The sequence below is a fragment of the Petaurus breviceps genome, unplaced genomic scaffold (genome assembly GCF_028583685.1).
Source record: "Petaurus breviceps papuanus isolate PSGF00001 unplaced genomic scaffold, PetGlider_PUasm1.0 178, whole genome shotgun sequence".
NCBI lineage: Eukaryota > Metazoa > Chordata > Mammalia > Diprotodontia > Petauridae > Petaurus > Petaurus breviceps.
Window position 1 is genome coordinate 1,450,665 of NW_027185777.1, and position 23,430 is coordinate 1,474,094.

At 38.2% G+C, this 23,430-nt stretch overlaps 1 protein-coding gene across 3 annotated transcripts in view; it reads right to left on the bottom strand.

Moving 5' to 3' along the window:
- Window positions 1-5,923: 5,923 nt before the first annotated feature.
- Window positions 5,924-23,430, bottom strand: part of ANKIB1 (ankyrin repeat and IBR domain containing 1) — a 149,450-nt gene continuing 131,943 nt past the window's right edge. For 2 of the 3 annotated variants that reach the window (XM_069086160.1, XM_069086161.1), the window contains exons 15-20: window positions 23,213-23,358; window positions 21,886-22,064; window positions 20,185-20,236; window positions 12,490-12,601; window positions 9,559-9,695; window positions 5,924-9,195 (exon numbers count right to left, since the gene is read on the bottom strand). In XM_069086160.1, the coding sequence (XP_068942261.1) occupies window positions 8,452-9,195; window positions 9,559-9,695; window positions 12,490-12,601; window positions 20,185-20,236; window positions 21,886-22,064; window positions 23,213-23,358 (1,370 nt within the window). In that variant the 3' untranslated portion in view covers window positions 5,924-8,451. The remainder of the gene's footprint in view (window positions 9,196-9,558; window positions 9,696-12,489; window positions 12,602-20,184; window positions 20,237-21,885; window positions 22,065-23,212; window positions 23,359-23,430) is intronic. The other variant, XM_069086162.1, reaches the window with a different exon arrangement.

Genomic DNA, 23,430 nt, shown 5'->3' on the forward strand with positions numbered 1-23,430 from the left:
AACCCCCTTGAGGCTGGTGCCTTTCCTCTGTAGCCCCCAGTTTATCCTTCATACATTTTATCTGTACATAGTTGTCTGCACATCCCTTTCCTCTTGGAATGAGCTCTTTTGAGAATAGGGGCAGTTTTTTATCTTTTAAAAATCTCCAGCACTTCAGTGTCTATAGTAGATCTTAGTAAATGTTTGTTAATTGTTATGGAAAGCCAGGCCAGGTGGGTAACCTGGGGAAAACCTCACATACTCATGCTATCAGTTTTTCAGGAAAGAGCTGGCCAATTTTTTTCTCCAGGAAAGTTTTTTTTTTTTAAATTTTTCACTTTAGCAACATAGTCCAGTACATTTGCTAACTCAGATGTTACCTAACCTCTCTACTGTTCAAAGAATGGTCATAGATAATGGACTGCCATCCCCATAGCACAGGTCCATTTTGAGTAAGACCGAACTTACTTATTGGGGCAACCAATCAAATGGTCAGGTTGTTCTGTTCTAGTATAAAATGTCTTTCAGAAGCCTCTAAGATGTGAATATCTTTAACTCATTCAACATTTATTAAGCACCTACTCTGAGTAAAACTTTTGTTGTGAGACCAAATGTAGTGAGAGGTCAAATCTTGGCGGCAGGTTACTACTGCCCAAAGAAACAAGTTGTCACAGTTCCTGAGTGGATTTGACTGGATAATCTCTGAGGTCAGCCTCTGCCTTAGATTCTCAAGGGTAGGATGTGTCTATCAAAATTACTTTCAGCATCAGGGAGTCAATATCTTTGGCAAAAGGAGATATGAGGGTATCTTTTCCCATCTATCAACATCAAAGGACTCATCACTAAATCTAAGGGCATATACAACTTTGCTTTTTTGTTTATTTTCCCTCATGAAAACACCCAGTGGTTTGGAACTCTGGGATGCTTCCCAGGGCCATCTATTTCTGATTCGTGCAAAGCAGAAATTGATGGAATTTATAGAGTTCACATCCTAACACCAGGAGGGCAGGACCCAGATTTCACTAAATTGTCTTCATCCTCTCAGCACCCTGGCTCTTCTGCACAGACCCAGAGCTTAATGTTTATTGCAAGAATGAGCAAACCTGTCTTCTACTTTTACCCATCATTAAAGTCTAAAATGATTTGGGAGAGGGGGGAGAAATGAGCTGAGGTTGACAGATCAGAGAAGAACCTTAAGATGGTGAATGAACTCATTTCTGGAAAATCAGTAGTTAAACATTTTACACACTACTAACAGAGATGTCACTTTGTTTTTATGTAACCTATTTTTCTCTTAACAGTTTCACATATTCTTTTACACCTGTCTCTAGATGAGACAGATATCAGGGATTCTAACAGTGGTAAATAAAAAAAAAAAAGAGGCAGAGAGATTTATTTTTCAAAGGTCATCCAGCAATCAGCATGCTGAAATAAAATTAGCCCCTCAAGAGTCTGGGAATATCTTCAGCACTGGAGGGATTTTATAGGCAAGTCTTGAAGGCCAATAAGAATACTTTATAAAAACACATTTTTGTACCTGTTAGTGGCTCACACAGGGAATGACATAGGCAATCTCCATATTCAATATTTAAGTATATTTAAGCAATCCATAAGCTGCCTCAGGCATAACAGCTTCCACAAGAGTGAAGCACCTGACCTACTCTGGCAGGAGTGCCCACAACGATGGCCCAGCAGAACAGGGTGAAAGGAGAACAAGAAGCCTCTCTCTGGTTTGATACTTTTTTCACTGTGAATCTGATACAGAGCTCTCAGATATTCAGCCTGTACAGTGGAGGAAAGAGGAGGCTGAATTTTGGTAGTCTGGAAGACCTGTGCAGAAACACTGCCCCAGACTTAGTGGCTGGGCAAGTCTTAACCTGTCAGCCCATTTCCCCATCTGTTAAACAAAGTAGCAGCTCCTATTGCACACGGAGGCTGCGATGGCTGTAAAACACTTTGTACACATTCAGTGGGACATGAAGCGGGGCTATCAGTATTATTATCAAGCCCCTTACGCATTTCTGCTGTTCAGTTGTGTCCACATCTTCGTGATCCCATTTGGGGTTGTCTTGGCAAAGACACTGAAGTGAGCTGCCATTTCCTTCTCCAACTCATTTTACTGATGGGGAAACTGAGGAAGACAGCATTAAGGGATTTGCCCAGGGTCACATAGCTAGAAGTGTCTGAGAACAGGCCAGGAGCTCTATCTACTGGGTCACCTCGCTGCCCTACATATCAGTACAAACATAATATATTTTCTTTTCTTTTGTTCTGTCAAAAACAAGCATAATCATAGGTTTGGTGTGGCCTCCCTCAAGGTGCAGCACTGTGACCTTCCAGATCTCCACAGCTCGCCTTTAAGATGTGTGTGTGTAGTGTGCATTTCGCTAGCGCTGTCTGGTGAGAGAACCTCTGCTTTCAGGGAAATCTTTTTGTAGGCCACTCAATTCTTATTTTTTAAATCACTGTACAAATAACTGAACTTAAAAATGCTGACAGATAGAAAAACCAATATTCTAAAACATGAGGCTCTCAGACCTTTCATGGAGAAATGTCAATCAGCTTGGGATGCATTAAAACACTATTCTCTTAAGATATAATTTGCCTTTGCTGAATATTCCCCTAGAGCAGAGATGTATCCCCCCACCAAGTCTGTAGTCCTGTTACACTATGGGGCTCAGAAGAAGGCAGTTAAATTCCTGTTCCACAAACTTCTCATTCAAGAGCCTCAGCATCCTTCAGGGGAAAATTCAACCTTAGTTGTACAGACAGTTCTTTTTATTTATTTAGCTTTTTGGAGGAGGGGGGAAAGGCAGGGCCACCGGGGTTAAGTGACTTGCCCAAGGTCACACGGCCAGTGTTAAGTGTCTGAGGCCAGATTCCCAACTCCAGGGCCAGTGCTCTATTCACTGCACCACCCAGCCACCCCTTTTAAGGGATTAATTTATTTATTCATTTTTGCTTTTTAGAGAGGGGAAGGCAGGGCAATTGGGGTTGTGTGTATAGACAGTTCTGAGGAGTGTGAGGAAGGAGGTACAATGTAGCAGGTAGCTGAAGACAGTAAAGACCAGCTGTGACCAGGATCTTTCAAATGCAGACTATTGATTGCACTGGTTTCCCATCAGCTAAACTGAACGATTCAGAGTATTAACATGAAAAGATACACTAAAATAGCAAGGATCCTTAAAATCTCAAAGACCTAGGGATCCTCAGGGTTGTAACATAGAAGCCAGAAGTGGAGGACCTCAGCCAGGTCCCACCTGGTGTGACAGGAAGCCACACAAAGGCACAAGCCTGGGAATGGGTCTGTGCTTCTGCTGTCTGAGGCCAAGACTGAGCCTAGAGACTTGCACTAGCCACCATCAGGTGGCTTCTGTGGCAATAGCCTTGTAGAGCTTGAAGGGTCTGTGCTGGTAGAAGAAACACCCGGACCGACAGCAACTTCTTTTGAAGCACACGAACCCTACTGTTAGAGAAGCATTTACTGTGTCAGGCACTGCACTAAAGCACGTCACACGACCACCCTAGGAGTAGGTGCTATCGTTACCCCCGATTTTACAGATGAGGAAATGGAGTTAAACAGAGATGAAGTGACCTGACTTGTCTAGGATTACACGGACGAGTGTCTGAGGCCGGATTTGCATTCAGGCCTTCCTGACTCCAGACCCAATTCTTTGTCTACTGTACCACCTAGCTGCCTCAAAACTGTAACAATGCAGATCTACACTTTGGGAAATATTAGTAAGATATATTACACACTTCTATGATATTCTGAAAATAGCATCAACTCTAAATTCTAACCTAGAAAATAAGCCCTTTTCAGAAAGAGAGCTCTAATTAAGCTAAAATTTACTCAGACTCTAGTAATATTTTTAAGTGTGGAAAGTTTATAATTCTACCATTTTAGGAACTGGAAACATATAAAATGCCAAAAAAAAAAAAAAGATTATCCAGTGAAATAAGGTAGTCTCATACTGAGATACATGTGTGTATACATACACACAAACATACATATATAATACACAATATAAATTTATTTTATTTTTTTTTTTGCCTTTTTTAGAGGGCAACTGGGGTTAAGTAACTTGCCCAAGGTCACACGGCTAGTTTGTGTGTGTGTGTGTGTGTGTGTGTGTGTGTGTGTGTGTGTGTGTGTATGTATGTTGTGTCTGATGCTGGATCTGAACCCAGGTCCTCCTGACTCCTGGGCCAGCACTCTATTCACTGCGCCACCTAGCCGCCCCTACAATATAAATTTTAAAATAATTTCATAATCGAAACCATATAATTTAATCTTTTTAAAAAAATGATTCCAAAAGGACTCAATGATAAATTCAATGTATATAAAAGTGTCCATTAATTGGGGATTCAAATGTTTTGACATATAACATTTTTATTTACTTATTTATTATGTGTATGATTTTATTTTTATTTTTGCTACTCAACCAGACTGTGTACTCTGATAGCAATATAGTGGAAAACCTTGGATATGGAGCCCAAAGGCACAGGTTCAAATCTCACCCCTGGTACTTATGATAAACTTCTCTGGGCTTCACATAACCTCTCAGGCCCTTCCAGCTCCACACAGAGGACCCTTCACTTTATACTTTAAGGTATATGGTAGATGCTTAATGCCGTTGGATGGAGCACTGCACACTGGGTATGCTGCTGACTCTCACTGGGGAGGGTGATGAGACAAACACTCCACCGCTCAGATATCCAACTTGGCTACTCAGCTTTATCAGTTTTATATGGAGTGGAGGGATAAAGGGAAGGGCTGTTTCTTTTCTGTCCAATTCTCCCCATGAGATATGAATGACCAAAGACTGCAAGGTGCCACAGAAAACAGACGAGGAAGACCTACCAATGTCGCTGTAGAGAGCACATCTCTTACTTTGGTAAAATGTTTATTAGGGCTTATTAGCAAGAAATATATACCGTGTTGCTAAGTATACAGGATCTACCTGTATAGTCGTCAACTACTCAGCATAATGGTTCAGTGAAGAAAACATTTATTTTTTTCCCATGGAGTTTCTGCATTTCAGCCTAAAAAAATGAAACTTGGCACTAACATTTAATAATTAGATTTTAATCCTTAGAAACCATATGCAACTTTTTACAGAATGTCCATCTTCATTAAGTCTCAGATTTTCACTTGTAACAGGTACTCTTAAAATATTTTTAGGACTTAACAAACCAGAACTGATTAGGCGAATGGCTACAATAAATAACAAATGTGTGTTTATATATATATATATATATGTATATATATATATATATATATGGATACCAGCAGTCAAGCTCCAGCTTCTCACACTGAAAGGCATAATTAATACAGTTCAAAAAGATAAGCATTTGCGTTTCTCATAAAAACAGGTCTAAAAGCACCTATTAATGATCTGTAACTCTTCTATAATTTAATACAATATTATAAATAAATACAAAAAAATGACAATTGAAAAATTCACACAATTAAAAAAATCAGAGGACCCTTCCATAAAGTGAAACTATAGTAAACTGGATGAATAAGCAGAACCCAACAGAAATTGTTATGTGCCCCAGGAGAATGGCTTTTTAAATGCCAATGAACATACTGATAAAAAGATTTTTCACTTCATATGCTAGAGACCTACACATGTTTAGAGTTTGAAAATTCAACAAAAAGTTGTCAGTGATTTCTCCTGAGAGACTGATAGAATGTGGGCAGCTCAGTTACTGCAGGGTCACATTGCTTTTACAAACTGTCCCTCAGTATCATGGGGTTGCTAACTTGTTGGAAAGATAAAAAAAAAAAAAAAGACTACATAGGCCACACAGTGGAGAATAAAAAACAGTAATTAGTTTATAAGTAGAAACCAAATTAATCCCATCATGCTGGAAGACACTTCAAATGCATGATATCAGCCTCATGAATTGGTCCAAAACGTAATGAGACAAATGGAAGTAGTTTAAGTAATAAATGTTTAATCAAAGAATTTTACACATTATTAACAGCATTCATTTGGCCAAACATCTACATGTTTGTAGAATCCTACTGTATATAAAGTGGGAATGTATCAAGTATAGACTATGAAAGTGCAAATAACAATTCAAGGTTAGAGTAATTTTTACATTATAAAATTAACTTGTTTACAAAATAGGCTTTGCCAAACTTTTTTCTGAATCATTAAGTCAATGACTGTGGTGTTTTTAAAATGTGTACCAAGAAAATACAAATTGAGTGAGAGTTTTCATGCTCAGATTAGATAGAACAGCACAGAAACAAAGGCTCTACCAAACCGCCTAAAACAAATTAGACATGACTCAGGACCCGCCATGTTCCCTATCTTCACAGAGAGCCCTCTGACCAGTAGCCTTACTGCAGCTTTGCAAGACATCTCAATGTGATAGAGAATCTTTGTGACCTTCTAGTGAGAAATTACAACTCAAAGAAATTATTGGTATCTAATGTCAGTTTAAAATAAATCTGTAAAAATTCTTCAGTGGACTATTTCAGGTTATCTTACAGTATTTCACCAGAGATAAAACTGGTATTTTCCCAAAATAACCTTAATAGGAACATCAATATTATCACATATTATTATGCTGTAGACAAGATGAATTTTTTCTCAAAAATAAGTTTAAAAGGATGAACACTGCTATTTTAATGAGAACTAGTGTTAATGTGGGTTTGCCATTTTTATGTCAAAGTCATAGTCCCCATATAGTTGATGCTAGGAAATTCCTTTAAATCTGAGGAATGTTTTAGTAGCTAATATAATAACCTGCCCACAGGATCTTGGGGAAAGCGATTTCAAAAGCAGGATTTGAGTGAAACAATCATTAAAAAACTTAATTGTTACATCCAGGTACTTAGCAATATGGATGCAGTTTTTTGCCCAGTCTAGCACTTGCCTTGTATGTATTCTGCAGTGAAAATCTGACATCTATAGGTCTCTGGTAATGATCTACCAAAACCAAATGGGGGGCTGCCTGTCTATCTCGTGTATGCTATGCTAGTTTTGATTATATGTAGGTAAAACAGCTATTCCAACAATTTACTCTAGTTGTAATTACTGTACCATTGTATCTTATTTACCACTAAGACCAATATTTTCTTCACAGTAAGACACTGATAACTAGGAAGTCTGATTTTTTTTTTAAAAAACACTACAACAGTAATCACAGCAAATGAATATTGTGCAATTAAACAAATACATCTCAGTGTTTGCTCTTTATGCAAACGAACTGAATGAACATTTAATTGTTATATTTACTGTAAAGGCAAGGCCATGGGTGGTTTTATGGAGGTCATCGCAATTCATAGCATAGTTACTCCAGAACACACACTGAAATTTGAATTACTCACTTATTTAACTGGCAACTATCCACTTAGGTTAGGCAAAGGCACAGTAACATGTTGCGCAGGATGTCTTATTGACTTTTTTCCTTAAATAATTGTGGGATTTACTATTATTCATGAAAACTCCATTTTCCCTCTATTTTATAAAATATTTACCATTAAAAGTAATTGCACCCATTAGTAAGTAGAATGCATTGTAAAATTGTGAAAACAAAGAACTATGATTGCACTTCCATTAAAGTGTCTCTTAAAATACAGCACCGCTGTTGCTAATCAACTGTATTTTAATATTAAAATAAACTGTTTTTAACAGCAGCATTAGGTTTAGTTAACTTAAGCTACAGGCTACATTTATTTAAATGCAGTCTCCATGGCAATAAAAGCCCACTGAATTTCAAAATATCACTGCTACCACTCGGGCACCTTTTACTCCAAAGAATCATGAGATTGCTTTGGTGCCCTAAAGGCCACAGAACACTTGTCTCTCTGGTTAAACAGCCGGCTAGTCACAGTTTGGCACATTTGGACTGTAAATAGACATGAAAAAATCTTTGATTTATGTGAAAATAAAACTTATGACATTGTTGTGGATGCAGCGTTAAAAAGAAGCTGCAGATATTCTCAATTCACGCTGCTGGTTTTAAAGCAAAAGAAAATGCAAACGCAAAAATGTTACAACAAAGCACAAAAATTAGAAAATGAAGGCTAGACATTATTAGGTTTGTCAAAAGAGAACTTCTAAAATGGAGAAAAACTATTTCTTAGGAAAGACCACCAAAAGAGTCAGAGAGTAAGCCTTTAATTTATACTTTGAAATTAATTTTGCCAACCTATGGCTAAAACAGAGCCTGCATTGTCTTGGGAATGTGGAACGCAACCTACTTGTTCCTTTTTTTCTGTCAGAGAAAAAGGAAAAATGTTACCCAATGAAATGCAAAGGAAATTCCTTGAAAGGTTCAAATTGAAAAGGGAACGACCATTGGATGGAACGAATGCCAACATATTCAATCCTGTCAGTGGTTTACAACTGAGTTGGAATCGTGTGGATAAAGTCTCCATAATAAGCAGCTACACGTAGTACACCCAATGTAACTGCTGTCTATTTGGGTTCCCAAGGTCACACTTGTAGTTCATACCAAATGCACTTGCTCAGTCCATTCTTCGAAGGTTTGATCAGTTTGACTTGCAGTGTCTTCCACAGGCTCCACACCGTTGGTGGCTTCGCCAGCACCTGTGCCAGCTGCAGACCCTGCTTCTATAGTTTCTTCAGAGAGATTTTCTTCTGCTTGGGACCCTCGCACATCACTTACGACAGCATCCTCAAAAAGGCCATGTTCTGCTGGCACCCCCTGACCAGTACCTTTCATGCCAAGTGGTCCTCCTGACTCATCTTCTGCACATGGCAGCTGGGAATCCTCACTGGTTTCTGGCATTGCAGAAGGAATCAGGGCAATAGTCTGGGGGTTCATGTCATGAAACCAAGCCATGATATTGCCAAGGAGGTTTTCATTCAGGCTGGCGTCCTGGTTGGCTGAGTCAGGGTCACCAGATGTAGGATAGAATTCACTTCTTGCCTCATCGAGAGGGTGTGGACTAAGGCCATCAGCAGAATGTGGATCGCTTTCTGTGCACAGTCTCATGACTCCTTCCCCAAGTTCTAACAGCTCTGAACTGCTTAAAGCAGCCCTAGGGTTATCTACATTCATAGGGATGGCTTCCAGCCTTGTGGGGAGAGAAGTTCCTATAGCTCCTAATGAGGCCTCATTCTGTAGAAAGTCTCTAGTTTCCTCATCAATAGATAGTCCAGACTCTTGCAAAGACAACTGTATAGCAAGCAGTATATTTGGATCATCTTCATCAAGGGAGCTCAGAGCCTTAAAAAAAAAAAAATTTATGTGTACACACACACACACACACACACACACACACATGACTTTAACATTAATAAAAGGAAAAATAATCTCAAGAAGAAAATGAGCAACTTTTAAAAATGTGTTTAAAACTTTGTATTTATGGAAAAGAAGCCTTTTTTCCCTTAAATCTCATTATTTTTCCTTGCTCACCTTAGAAACCTCCCAGAAAACCTTCACAAAAACAATTGTGAAAAATTTAGGAATAACTACATCTTTTCTCCCAGAACCTCTGGTCCTATAACTCTCCTCTAGACAAAAGTTAGGGAATAAAATCTAGAGCAAAGCTAGGGAAAGGAAAAGCAAAGGTGAGGCCCGAGGAGGTACCTGAAGGGAGTCCTGGTTCTCAGAGCGACTCACAGGGGTGTAGTCGTGAACGGAAGAGCTGTGCAGGACACTCAGAGAGGCTGAGCTCACCAGAGAGGCGCCATGTCTTCTGCTGCTGCTGCCACCTTCTTGTGTATCTGACCAAAGTAATTTGGACCAAAGATAACTGAGCCACAGATATAATTTACTGAGATGATCATTGTATATTAGTACTCTATTCACTGTGCCACCTAGCTGCCCTGCAAGACTTTTTTTTTTGCTTTTTGGAGGGGGGAAGGGAAGGCAATTGGGGTTAAGTGACTTGCCCAAGGTCACAGGCTAGTTTTTTAAGTGTCTGATGCCAGATTTGAACTCAGGTCCTCTTGACTCCAGGGCCGGTGCTCTATTTGCTGCACCACCTAGCCGCCCCAGCCCCCAAGAGTTTCCTATGAGTGCAGAGAGTACCATTGTTTTTCTAGTTACTCAGGTTTGGGACCTCAGTGTCAGCCTTGATCCCTCAGCTTATATAGTCAATCAACTATCAAATCTATCTACAATAACAATAATCTACAAAAAACTATCAAAACTATCTACAATATCTCTTACATACATCTTCTCTCCACCCATGTGGACAGAATTTCACCTGGACTTCTGCAAGGGCCCCCTCATTGATCTCCTTGTCTCCACTCCCATCACCCTCCACACAAGCTCAAAGGAGATTTTCTTCAAAAACAGGTAAGTCATATCTATAGATGCCATTGATTCCCTCTCACCTCTACCATCACAATATAAACTCCTCTGTTTTGCATTTGGAGGTCTTCACAACTTGGTTCCATACTGCCCTTCCAGACTTCTTCCTCTCTTCCACACACCTTCTGGACCAGCCACATGGGCCCACGACACTTCATCTCCCTTTTTGATGTTTTTGCTCTGGAATGCTCTTCCTAGTCACCTCTCCTTGGAACCTTTGGCTTCCTTCCTCATCTCAAGTCCTATGTTCTGCATAAGGCCTTCTATCTACTATACCCTTGCCTTTTATTTTCTTTGGATGTGTTTTCTTTTTATAAATTTAATTTGAATTTTGGCCCCAAATTCTCCCCTCTCCCACTGAGAAAGTAAGAAAAAGAAACCCCCAAATTAACCATGTCCAAAAAAAGAGCCTCAATCTGAACTCTGAGTCCTTCAGCTCTCTCTCTGGAAGTGGAAAGCATTTTTCTCACCATGATAACCTTTCATCAGAGTTTTTCAAGTCTTTCAGAGTTGTCTGTTTTTGTAGTATTATTATTGTTAATAGATTGTTCTCCTGGCTCTCTTTATCACTTCACTTTACAATGATTCAGGAGTCTTTTCAGGTTTTTAAAAAAACATGTCCTTCATTTCTTATAGCACAATAGCATTTCATCACATATAATATACATATACACATGTATACCCCATAACTCGTTTAACCATTTCCCAATTGATGAGCCTTCTATGAACCTCCATATCTTGTTTGGGCATGAACTCTTCTCCTATCCATGGATCTGACAGGTAATTTCTTTCATGCTATTTATTGTTTATGATGTTACTTATGGAGCATATCTTGTGACATGTTGGTCTATACTGAGTCCTACCAGACTGCTTTCCACTTTTCCCTACCGTTTTTGTTGAAGAGGGAAATGATGATGATGATGGTGGTGATAACAATGGTTGGCATCTGTACAGTGCCTACTCTGTGGCAGGTGCTGTGCTAAAGCATTTTAGAAGCGTTATCCCATTTGGGCCTCGCAAGAGCCCTGTTAAGTGGCTTGTCCAAAGTGACAAAGCTCTTCAGCATCTGATGGCAGATGTAAGCACAGGTCTTCCTGATTGCAGGCCCAGTATTTCATCCACTGCACCACCAGGCAGAGTTCTTTGGGTTTATCAAACACTAGGCTACTGTACATGTATTTTCCATGTATGTATTGTCTCCCCCTGTTAAAATGTAAGCTTTATGAGGGCAGGGAAGGTTTTGTTTTTGCCTTTGTTTCCTCAGTAGCTAGCACAGTGCTGGGTACATAATGCTTGACTAACTGATCAGTCTTGCTTTTCAGATGTGGAATTTGAGGCCCTAAAATGTTAGTTCCAAAGAGGAGATGACTTGTTTGCAAAAAAACTAAACGCAAAATTTATGGTATAAACAGTGATGTTCCCACAACAAACTGCATCAATTTCCCCTGCCTGCAATGTCTTCCCCAATTTCCATTCTCCTGTGCTCAAGTCCCATTCATTCCTCAAGGCTCTTCTCAAGCCCCTCCTGTTTATATAATAAAGCTCCCTGATTTTGCAATAGTAATACCCTCCCAACTCTACTCTTTTCCTCCCTACCCTTACATTCCATTTTATATACTGTAAAAGCAGTGTCTCTAAGCCATAGCTTTGTTCATGTATTTCTCTTTGGTACCAAACTTTTTTTTTTTTTAAAGCAATCGGGTTTAAAGCAATTTTTTAAAGTTTAAAGTAACTTGCTCAAGGTTACATGGCCAGTTATTTCTGGGTGTGGTGCTGAGTATCTGAGCCCAGATTTGATCCCCAGGTCATCCCGACACTGGAGCCGGTGCTCTTACTCGCTGAGCCACCTGGCCGCCCCTAAGCAATTGGGGTTAAGTAGCTTGTTTAAGGCTACATGGCCAGGTGTTTCTGGGTGGGTGCTAAGTGTCTGAGTCTGGGTTTCGATCCCCCAGGTCATCCTGACACTGGAGCCGGTGGTGCTCTTATTTGCTGTGCTACCTGGCTGCCCCGGTACCAAACTTTTAATGACTCCTTGAAGAACTGAAATGAACAGTGCCATGTAGATGCTGAATGTTTTCTATCTGTGGTACTCGACATAAACATAATAATGGCTTTCACCTATGGAGAGGCTCTTCCCATGCAGCTGATGGGCTCGTCACAGCAGCTGAAGAATTTGAAAAGGAGTCCTGGAAATGAACATACCTAAAGTGCTCTCACTTGGCTCCTCTGGATCTGGAGTATTACTGAGCAGGCTGTGCATGTCTCCTCGTCGCCGCTGTCGATGCCTCCTCCGATACTGAAATTCAGCATATTCCTGCATAAACCAAAGGTTATAAAATACAGGGGAGCATGCAATAATTTTTGTAAAAAAAGGGAGGGAGAGAAGCACACTTTTTTTCCTAGAAAAAAAAAGTGTGATTTTATATTTGTAATATAAAATCACCTGTCTTCACAAAACATGGGATTTTATCATGCAAGAAAATGGAACTTAAAATAAGATGTGCCACATAGCCTAAGATACCAAATAAAGGAAATCAAGCAGCCAGCAAAAAGGCCTGTAGAAACCTGAATACTTGCAAGCTCCAGTTCTGGACAGCAAGTTGTGCCAGACTCTCTGTTGATCCAAAAGGCACTGCTATCTAAGGTGGGGAAAGCTGCATCATTTTAACAACTGGTTCTGGACCGGCTTTCCAGTGCTGACTGCTAAATAGAAGCATTCACTTTGCAGGGACCACTGGTGAGTGACTGCTTAACATACTTGAAAGTGTGAATGTGACACAGGCAAGCAGGGCAAAGAGAACAATAGTTAACTTCATTTACTGGGTAGTTAGTTTTTGCCATTATACAGTTATAGGACTTCAGGATGGAAGAAACTATAGAGATCATTTAATCTCATCTCTGTATTTTACAGGTGTGGAAACTGAGGCCTAGAAAAGTTAATGACTTGCTCAAGGTCACACAGGTAGTATTTAGTGCCCAGTGCCCTTTCTACTACACAATGGTTATACTGCATGATAATGAACTCACTATAAACTCCAGGGCTATGCCTATACTCTAGTTCTAATAAAATGTTTTAAATGAAAAAGGGTCATGAGATTTAAAATATGTCACTTGGTGCATTAGTATAAGCAAAGATGAGACCATCTACAGTGGTTGAGGTCATGGAACTGTTTTTTCAAAAGGCTCAGGATCTCTCCCTGCCTTCCTTGGTCAGTACATGAGGAATACAGTCTAGTCTGGGAAAGGTCCCCACCACCGAACTGCTGGCTGCCTGTTCTTCCACGTGCTTTAGGTTTCGAAATCAAGTCTAAGTGTCTAACCTAAGCCTATCATGACAGTGGAAGAGCAATATGTGAATCTCCTCATTCCACAGTATATGTGAGATACTAAGAGGTAATCTATAGGTTCATCTACAAAATTTGTCTGACTAAAACACAGAAAGAACCTAAGGACTGCCAACAAGTACATACACAAGGAAAAGTTTAACATAAATGAAACCAATTACATTTTACCTCCAAGTTCAAGTGTGTCTACGACTGGTTTGGGAAAATAACTGAGTCATTCCATCTTCTGTAAATGTAAAACCTATTCCATCTAAACTAAAAGACATGAGTCTGATGTTAGGTGAGCTGTGCCTTTGTAAACAAATCAGAAATAAAATCAATGGGGATTCTAGGAGGATCCAGGGCAGAAGATGGTTTTAGGGAGGGCTTAACAAGCTTTGCTTCTGTTGCTGATTCACTCCGGTATTCCTGGGTTCTACTCTGACCTGATTTCTGTGAAATCAAGCTGCAATCTGATTGTATGACATCTAGCCTACCAAGGGGCCCTCTAGCTAAGACAAGTTGTCCATGTTCCAAAGACCACACATGTTTTTTGGACATGTAAAAGGTGAGGAAAAATATTCTATGGATAAATGGGTTTCTAGTTAAATAAACTAAATAAACTGTTAATCAAAGTCTGTGCAAACACAAAATGGAATGATGGATAATGTGTTGGGCAAGTTTCAAATACATTCTTTCTTAACCTGCTGTTTTACCTTGAGCAAATCAGTTAACCTCTATATGTTTCCTGCACCTTCTAGGACTGGAATGAAAGGATATTTAAGGAAGGAGTTCCCACACAGGGAGTTCCCCATTAAGAGGCCCTTTAAAGAAAGCTAAGTGGTATTAACAACAGTCATTGTAAAAAATAAAACTGGCAAGTTTTAAATGCATTCTGGTAGAAAACCCAAGAGGCAATCTCACACAAATCGGCAGGCCTAAGATTCAATTTATCTGACAATTTCCAATTATCCCTAAGATCTTCAAGTAAGCACATGATGTTTCTTTAATCAGGATGGTCCAGAAAATACAAACTCCAAATGTTTTGAGGCTGTTAAAGAAGCACAAAGAATTAAGGGTTTTAGGAACTGGGGTGGGGGTGGGGAAGGTGGAACAGTGGGTAGGGTGGGTGAGGGGGGCAGGGGAGGAGAGATGTAGAGCAGGGAAGTAATGCTTATAGGCTGCTGCTAGGTTTATTATAAATTCGATTCAGTAATAAATAATTGACTTTGCATATAAAATACAAATCTAGTTTACTAACTGTGATTTCAGAGTGGCTAAATTAAAACCCTTCAATAGATATTTATAAAATATTCTAGAAAATTTTTTACATGTAACATTTTGAGAATTTGCACATTAACTGACAGGAAAGACAGGGAAAAGAGCTTGAAAGGAGGGGGAGGCTCTTAAAATGAAGTTTTGACAATACAATCTCAGATGCTGCCAATGAGGAAGAAAAGGGATAAAGTGCTTATGAGAATGTGGCGCTTTTAGTGAACTTAGGCAATTGAGTTCAAGTACAAAAAGAATAATGTCAAGTGTCAAGAATGAGCTAAGGCTTCTGAGAAATGCAAAACAAAAAGGATCACCAGGAACAGCCAGACAGTCAGGAAGACTGTGCCGATCCAGACTGAGGGATGACTCTGGGCAAGCTATGTAAGCGGTCAAGGTGCCCGTCTGGGGGAGGAGAGGAGGATTCTTTACCAAGTGCTCCTTATTCTAATTATGCCACAGACACAGACCAAAAATGAAAGGTCTTAGTCACAAAAAAACGAGGAAAGGATAAGATGGTATAATGTATCTTTTAAAAAAAATCAACAACATGAACATTTCCATACACAAAGAAAAGAAGAAAAGGGCTGTAAATGAAACCACGAAGTTATCAAGTACAGCTTGTTTTTTTCTAGGTATATGTTGCATTTAGCATGGTAGTTCCAAGAAACTACTTATTTCTGTCATCTTCCATGAATTTAAAAAAAAGTTTCAGTGACATTTTTGTTTTCACTATCACCCCCCTTTACCCTTATCTTCTTACTCCCCCCCCAAAACCCTCCCTCGTAACAAGCATGGTTAATAGAACAAATCTACCCATGAGCTGAAAGTGTATTACCAATTCTGTGCCACTAGTCTAGATGGTATAATGTTGAGATAACAGAAAACCACACTTATTCAATGGATACTTTGCTTTCACCATCATGCATGTCTACTAGAACTATGTGTGTACCCTAAGGTTCTGTGTCTGACTCCCTTCTCTCTCTATACCATGTCTTTCAATGAGCTCATTAGCTTCCGGGCATTCAACTGTCATCTCTGTGTAGATGATATCTGAGATCTATGTATTCAGCCTTAGTCTTTCCCAATCCCACATCACCATCTGCTTTCTGGGCATTTCTAATGGAACAGCCTATAACCCTCCTCCCCCACACGCTCAGAATTAAACTTCTCTTTACCCTCCCATTTCCCCTTTTTCCTAACTTTTCTATTTTTGCTCAGGGTCTCCTTCTAGTCCCCTAGGCTTACAATCTGGGAGTAATTTACAAGTCTTCACTCTCACTCATGCTCCCAACCCTGAATCCAATTAGTTGCCAAAATTTGTTGATCCTACTTCTGAAACACTTCTTGCATCTGTCTCCCTTTCTCTACTCACATGACCATCACCCTCCTTCATAGGCTCTCAGCACTCTTCTGCCTGGACTATTGCAATAGTTTTCTAAGTGGTCTCCTTACCTGAAGTCCTTTCACTTTTACTGGTATTCCACACAGTTACCAAAGTGGTGTTTCTAAAGCACAGCTCTGACCACATCATTCCCATGTTCAAAAAAGAGCCAGTGTTTCACTATTGCCTCTAGAATGAAATACTACTTAGGCATTTAAAAGCCTTCACAGTCTGGCCTTAGCATACTTTCCAGGTTATTAGTTATTACTCCTGTTCATTTTAAATTCTAGCCAAATACACCCTCTCCTCTTGTGCCCCGCTCCCAGCACCCACAACCATATCCCCATCTGGCTCCTCATACACCACATTCCATGCTCTGTGTCTTTACAAAGGTTGTCTTCCTTGACAATGCATTCCCCCCTCATTTTTGCCTCTAGGATTCTTTAACTTAAGTACGACCTCCAGCTTGAGGTCATTCTTATTTCCCCGGCTACCAGAACCTCCTCCCATCCTGAAATTATTTTCTATGTAATTCTATGTATATATGCAAATATCTCTCCCCAGTAGAATGTAAGTTCCTTGAGGGCAAGGACTTGTCTTAAAGTTTTTTTGTCTTAGTATTTCCAGCATTTAGTTCTTAGTATGTACTTAATGCTTATTGACTGACTGATCTTCTCGATCAAGGAAAATGATTATCATACTGAAAATAACAATAAAAACAGGAATGAGTAAAACACAAAACAGGATGAAAGACATAAAGCAAACTAGCTGTTGCCAATGGGTTTTAATTTCTTGGCCTGGATGAATCACAACAAAAGGTACTGAGAAAACTCAAAGTTGCAATCAATGAATCCCTCTAATTCTGCAGGAATCTTGGAGAAGGGATAAAGTGCTGAAGCATTTAAGAAAGGCATTATTTCAATTTGTAAAATGAGGAGGTGCAAACAGAAGATGGGTGATCTTGATGTCCATGTTCAGGAAAATCCTAGAATGGATTATGAAATAGATGTCTTATGAGTAACAAGGAAAGCAGTGATTGCTAGGCACTATTAAGGGTTCACTACGAACAAGTCATGATGGAGCAATATAGTTTCTGTTAGAACTGACTAATCTATTGATCAGAAGAAAGCTGTAGGAAAAATATAGCAGCAATTTTGTCAGGCTTATGATAAAATCTCTAAAGATAATTTTTGTGACAAAGAAAGGGGAAGGGAAGAATAAGTATTTATGGGAGGGAATAAGTATTTATGCAGCCCCTATTACATGCCAGGCACTGTGCTTAGTGCTTTTTACAGATGTTCTCTTTTGATTCTAATGACAACACTGTGAGGTATTATTACTTCCCTTTTACAACTGAGGAAACTAAGGCAAACAGGTTAACTTCCCCAGGGTCACATAGCAAGTAAGTGTCTGAGGCCAGATTTGGACTCGAATCTTACTGATTCTAGGCCCAGCTCTCTGTTTGATGAGCCAACACCTACTTTTAACAAAATTTCTAAGAAGAATCATTGAGATTTATCTAGAGTTTTAAGATTTACAATTACTTTCCCCTCACCCCTGAGGTAGGTAGTATATTCCTTTTTCCTTTTTTGCAAATAAAGAAACTGAGGCTCAGAGAGATCAAGTTATTTGCTCACAAGTCACAAAGCTGTTAAATATCACAGTCAGGATTGGGATGGGGAATGGAAGGAAGGAAACAGATAACACTTGACAACAGTGACTTAATTGAAGAGGAAATAGAATTAATTCTTCATTTCTCCAACAGATAGAGCAAGGGTCAATGGGTAAAAGTTGTAGGGAAGCAAATTTTGGATCAGTATGAAAAATTACTTAGCAATTAGAATGAACTGTTTTGCAAGGTAGTAAGTTTCCTATTACTGGTAGTATTCAAGAAGCTTCATGAGTATTTGCTAGGGGTCTCATAAAGGAGTTAATGGATCACATAAGGAGTTGTACTTAAATGACTTCTAGATTATCCTCTAGATTATTCTATGAGTCTGTCTTGTCAATGATAAAATTAGAATATGAAACTTTCATGTCAGAGCATTTATTATATCCCATCGTAAGGCAATCTCTTAGGTAATAAAATTTGTGATGAGGCTGATGTTTCAAAGTGACAAAGACATTTTGAAAATAGTATAAATCAAAGAATTCTGGCAAAAATACCAACCTATCATTTAAAAAAAAATTACAGGTAGAAAAAATATATTTCCTGTAGAGAGGTTAGTAATTCCTTCCATGTAGAAACAAAGCTTGATATGTCTGTCATCTTGACATAAATATTAAAATGTCCAAGTAAGAGATTTCAGCATTCCTGATATAACTAACAATTCCTTAGGTTGATAGTTCCAGGTCTACAGATGTTATATAATTCTGAGTATTTTGGAAAGATTTTTCTTGCTTGCCTTGAAATAATAAGTTTCCCGTATTTATACTGACCTTAAACTCATTGCTTTTTTTTTTGAAAGCTGGAGAATTGTTTTTCACTCTGGGTAGAATTTTTTATCACAATGACACGGATGCTGTACTTGGTATTCTATCACAGAAAATACCACTGAAAAGTACAGGATTGGGTAAAAATAAAGTTTGTCTAATGCATTTTGTAGGAGAAATACAATTATGATACTTTTTCTATTGACTTAAGAGAAATTCTTTCTTATATTTCCATACACACCACACACATACACACACACAGAGTATCTTCTTGGATATGCCACTACATTTTAAAATTTCATTTGCTAAGGGGGTTGCAAGTATCCTCAGCAGCTAAGCAGGGTCAAAGACCTGATTTAAATGAGCCATAGTCTTTCCTTGGAAAACGAATGATTCTGTTATCTATTATTTGGGTACAGTACAGAGATTAATGTATTTTTTCCCTCCATTTCCATCTCCTTGAAAATTTATCTTTGTTCCAATTTTCTTTAATGCTTGTGACAACATGTTTTGGGATTTTAAGGATTATTAATTTAAAAATATAGGTTGTAGTTATTAAGGAATTAAATGAAAGGTCAAAGGTCACAGGCATGCTTTTTGATTGATATACTATGACATTAAGAATTATCAAGTGTTTTTCTTTTTATAAGAACAAAATGAGAATAGTACATAAGTAGGCAGAGAATTGCTATGTATATATAAAATCATATTCCAAAGTGACAGTGGCTATTTAAATCTCAGAAAAGCAAAACATTAAATAGTTAAGGTTTTCACTCTATCCACTAATTGTTCAGACTATTACTTATTATTTAAGAAATTTTTAAAAATGTCACATTAATTCAATGTCCTGAAATCTCATTAATAATCAAGAATAAAAAAATATAAGGATAGAGTGGAAGTCTTAAAAGAAGCTAATAGTAATTAAGACAAAGCATCATTTCATATGTTTTTGAAATATCAAAAGTTCTCATTTGAAATTATCTCCTCATATCTGAATTAATCATTGCTTTTTGGTTCAATGTTTATATGAGATCAAAACATTAAGGATTTTAAATTAGTTTTTGTTCCATTTTAATAGAAAAAATCACTTATCAATTCTTCAGATTATTAAAGTAGTTATTAAGAAAAAAACACACACAAAAAGCTTACTTATTTATGCTCCCTAAAGTTTTAGGCTGAATCAATACCTTAACTAAAAGCACATTTTTAATAAAAGCATTCACATCACAATTTAAAAGACATAACACTTTATTTTTAGGTTTTTACTAAGCAGTGTCTAAAAAGTAATATGATAAAATGTCAATGTCTTGATGTAACTTGTGCCAAGAATGGCTAAATTCTTCCTACATATCTTTATCATAAAATAAAGAGAAGGCATCTCTCACAGTAGTTAATATTGATATGGTTTGGATGTAACTGTAATTTACATAAAATGACTGCACAAAAGTAGATATAATTTTTAAAAAGGTACACAAAAGCGATTACCTCAGGTGAAGCAAATCCTAAATATTCCCAATCCCATGTTCCACCAGCAAAGCTACAAAGAAATTAGACATACCGTTTGATATATTAATAGAACTATACAATTAAAATTATTAGTCTCTTGCCTCATAACAAAAGAGCTTAATCTTTTAATATTCTTCTGCTTGAATCCTGTTTTATCAATAAAACTACACAACTATAATATTTAATAAACTAATTCCAAAATTTTTAATCCAAGTTAATTCTACAAACATCTATTACATTCAAGGCATTGAACAAAACTGCTACATGTTTTAATATAAGTGTCTCTTGTGGAAAGAAAATAACTATTTAAAGAAAGGCATCGAATGTAAGGAGGCAGCTAGATGGCTCAGTGGACATAGTTCTGGGCCTGGAGGAAGACCTGAGTTCTAAAATCACCTTAGATACTAGCTGTGTGTGACCTTAACCCTGTGGCCTCAGTTTTCTTACTGGGAGGCAATGAGGTGGCTCAGTGGATGGAAAGCTGGGCCTGCAGTCATGAAGGCCTGAATGAAAATCCAGCCTTAGACACTTAGTAGCTGTATGACGCTGGGCAAGTCACTGAACCTCTGTTTGCCTTAATCCACTGGAAAAAGAAATAGCCAATCACGGGGGTATCTTTGACCAAAAAACCCTACGGATGGTATGGTCCACGGGGCTGGATACAGCTGAATGATTGGACGACATCATCACACATAAGCACTGCCCGTTATATTCTCAAAGCAAAATCGTATTCATGTTTTATTTATCTGAAGATATAGCATGTATAAATAAAATATAAGCCATAACAGGAATATAGAGAACAAAAGTAAAGCCACCATGTCATAGTAAAATGTTTCCTCATGTACTGTAGTTGTATTTTATGTCAAAGGACTGCTCTTTCCTGGATATGTTAGTATTTCTTCAATCATAACCTCACTACTTTATACTCATTCAAAATCCACTCTCTCTCTTTCACACACACACACACACACACACACACACACACTAATAAAAATGACTGATTGAAAAGTGAGTAAAGACTACCAAAATCTTTTGATTTTGTTCAGTTGTTTCTGTCATATCTGACTTCCTGTGACCTCATTTGAGGTTTTTTCGGAAAAGATACTGGAGTGGTTTGCCATTTCCTTTTCCAGTTCATTTTACAGATGAGAAAACTGAGGCAAACATGGTTAAGTGACTTGTCCAGGGTCACACAGCTAGTAAGTGAGATTGGATCTGAATTCGGGAAAATGAGTTTTCCTAACTCCAGGTCTAGCACTCTATCCACTATGCCACTTAGTTGCCTAAAAATCTTTTTTATGCCAAGATAATTATTAATAATCATTAACATATATTATGTTTAATATAATATGAAAGGATATAGCATAACACAGCTGAAGTTAAAGATACTTGAGTTATTCTAATTTATTAATTTATGCTAAATATGAAATTACTGAGTCTTGTTAACTTTTGAGACCCATACAATATATAAAACAAAATATCAAGAAAAGGGAGACTGCATGCTTTGGGAAATCATTTAAAGCTTTTTTATATTACTTATATTCCAGTTATAAATTCCTCCTAGGTATACAAGTTCTACTGGGATAGAAATCAGGGGGATGTGAACATTGTAGGTAACACTGAACTGGCTTTATGCTTGTTTAACTTCACCAAACTCAGACATCTGACCATATTCTGTACCTGCGCCTTGGTGCTTCTGGTGAGTCTGCAGGAGCAACCCCTCTTGCTACGGATGCCAAGAACTCTCGCCTCTTCTGCTGCACAAGACATGCTGCCCGAATGATTTTGTGTCGAGGCGTGCGAAGATAAGGCCTATTTACTTTTTGCGCAAGGTCTTCAGTGACCATTTCTAGGTCTGTCTGTTTTAGGGGGAAAAAGATATCCTATGCTAAGAAGAATCATATGTTCTATAACACACCAAAAATCTGATTTCTCATTCTGACTTTAAGGCAAAACTAAGTTCTTTGAGTTGGCTTCATGTGATATGGAACAAAGGAAGACTCCTATTTACAAAGTGTGTGGTTTTTGTGTTTTATGTAATTTTCCAGATGTCTGAAAATGAGAATGTCTCCTATCTGAAGCCATATCCTATTCAGGCAAACAGCATTCCCTCAACAAGAAGGCATTCTACATTTGTTTGCCTATGTTAGCTGTTCAGGCATAGCAGGCCCAGCATACCATTACAAGGTGATACAACCATACCAAGCCTCTACAACCTAATTCCAGGGCACTGTACACACAAGTGCTGGAGGGAGGGCAAAGAAAGACAAAGATGACCATACTATAGCATAGGGTTAGCTAAGAAAAGTTTCATGAAGGAAATAAGTCTTGAATTGTGACCTGAAGCAAGCTCAGGGTAGAAGGATTTCAGGGACTGGCATGACTGAGGAAACAAAGAAAGAGAAAAAAACTAAAGTGGTCACAGTCATGGCGCTAAGGTGAGGGCTGGTGTGCAATGGGTGTGGGAAACAGGGGACACCTAGTTTTTGCTTTTAAATTACAATTACTTTGGGAGTTTGTTCTCTTTTGTGGGTTTCAAATGAAATATTATACTTTATATTATTAAAGAAATGGCCAGTTTCTGATTCTGTGATTTCATTTTAAAATGTAGTCTCTTTTCTCCTTACATGTGAGTTTATGTTTATAGCACTATCGAGATAACCACCGTCTATTTGTGTGTTTTACAAAAACTCTGAAAGAAAACTCTACAACCCAGAGCTCTTGCAGGGTCTTACAGAGTAAAAATTAATTTCTCTGGATTTGAGCAAACAAAATTTACATTTTACTGGTAAACTTCTCTATGTTTAATAATTAAAATGAAAAAATAATTCAAGTACAAAAACAACTAATTTAGAATGTTCAAGTGTAAACCGCCCCTAGCTTTTGTGTTATGAAGGAAGAAAATGGTTTTCTGTGACAATATTACACATGTACTTGCTTTGGCAGCAGATATGTTAAGAATGTTAATATATAAACCTAATCATAAATAAGAAAAGCATCATTTTACCTGCATAAGTTCAAATATTTCTTTCTTTGTGCTTTTAGGTTCCAAAAAAAATCCATATGGATAAGAACACTTGAGAATGCGTCGAGTTTTTAAGAGCTCTTGAACGGCATCTTCGATAAAAGTGGTGTCTGGACAGCCTCCTTCAGCTACAAGGTAATCCCAGTACGTGAAAACACTTTTTCTTCACAGCTATACTATTACAATAAGCAAACGTAATT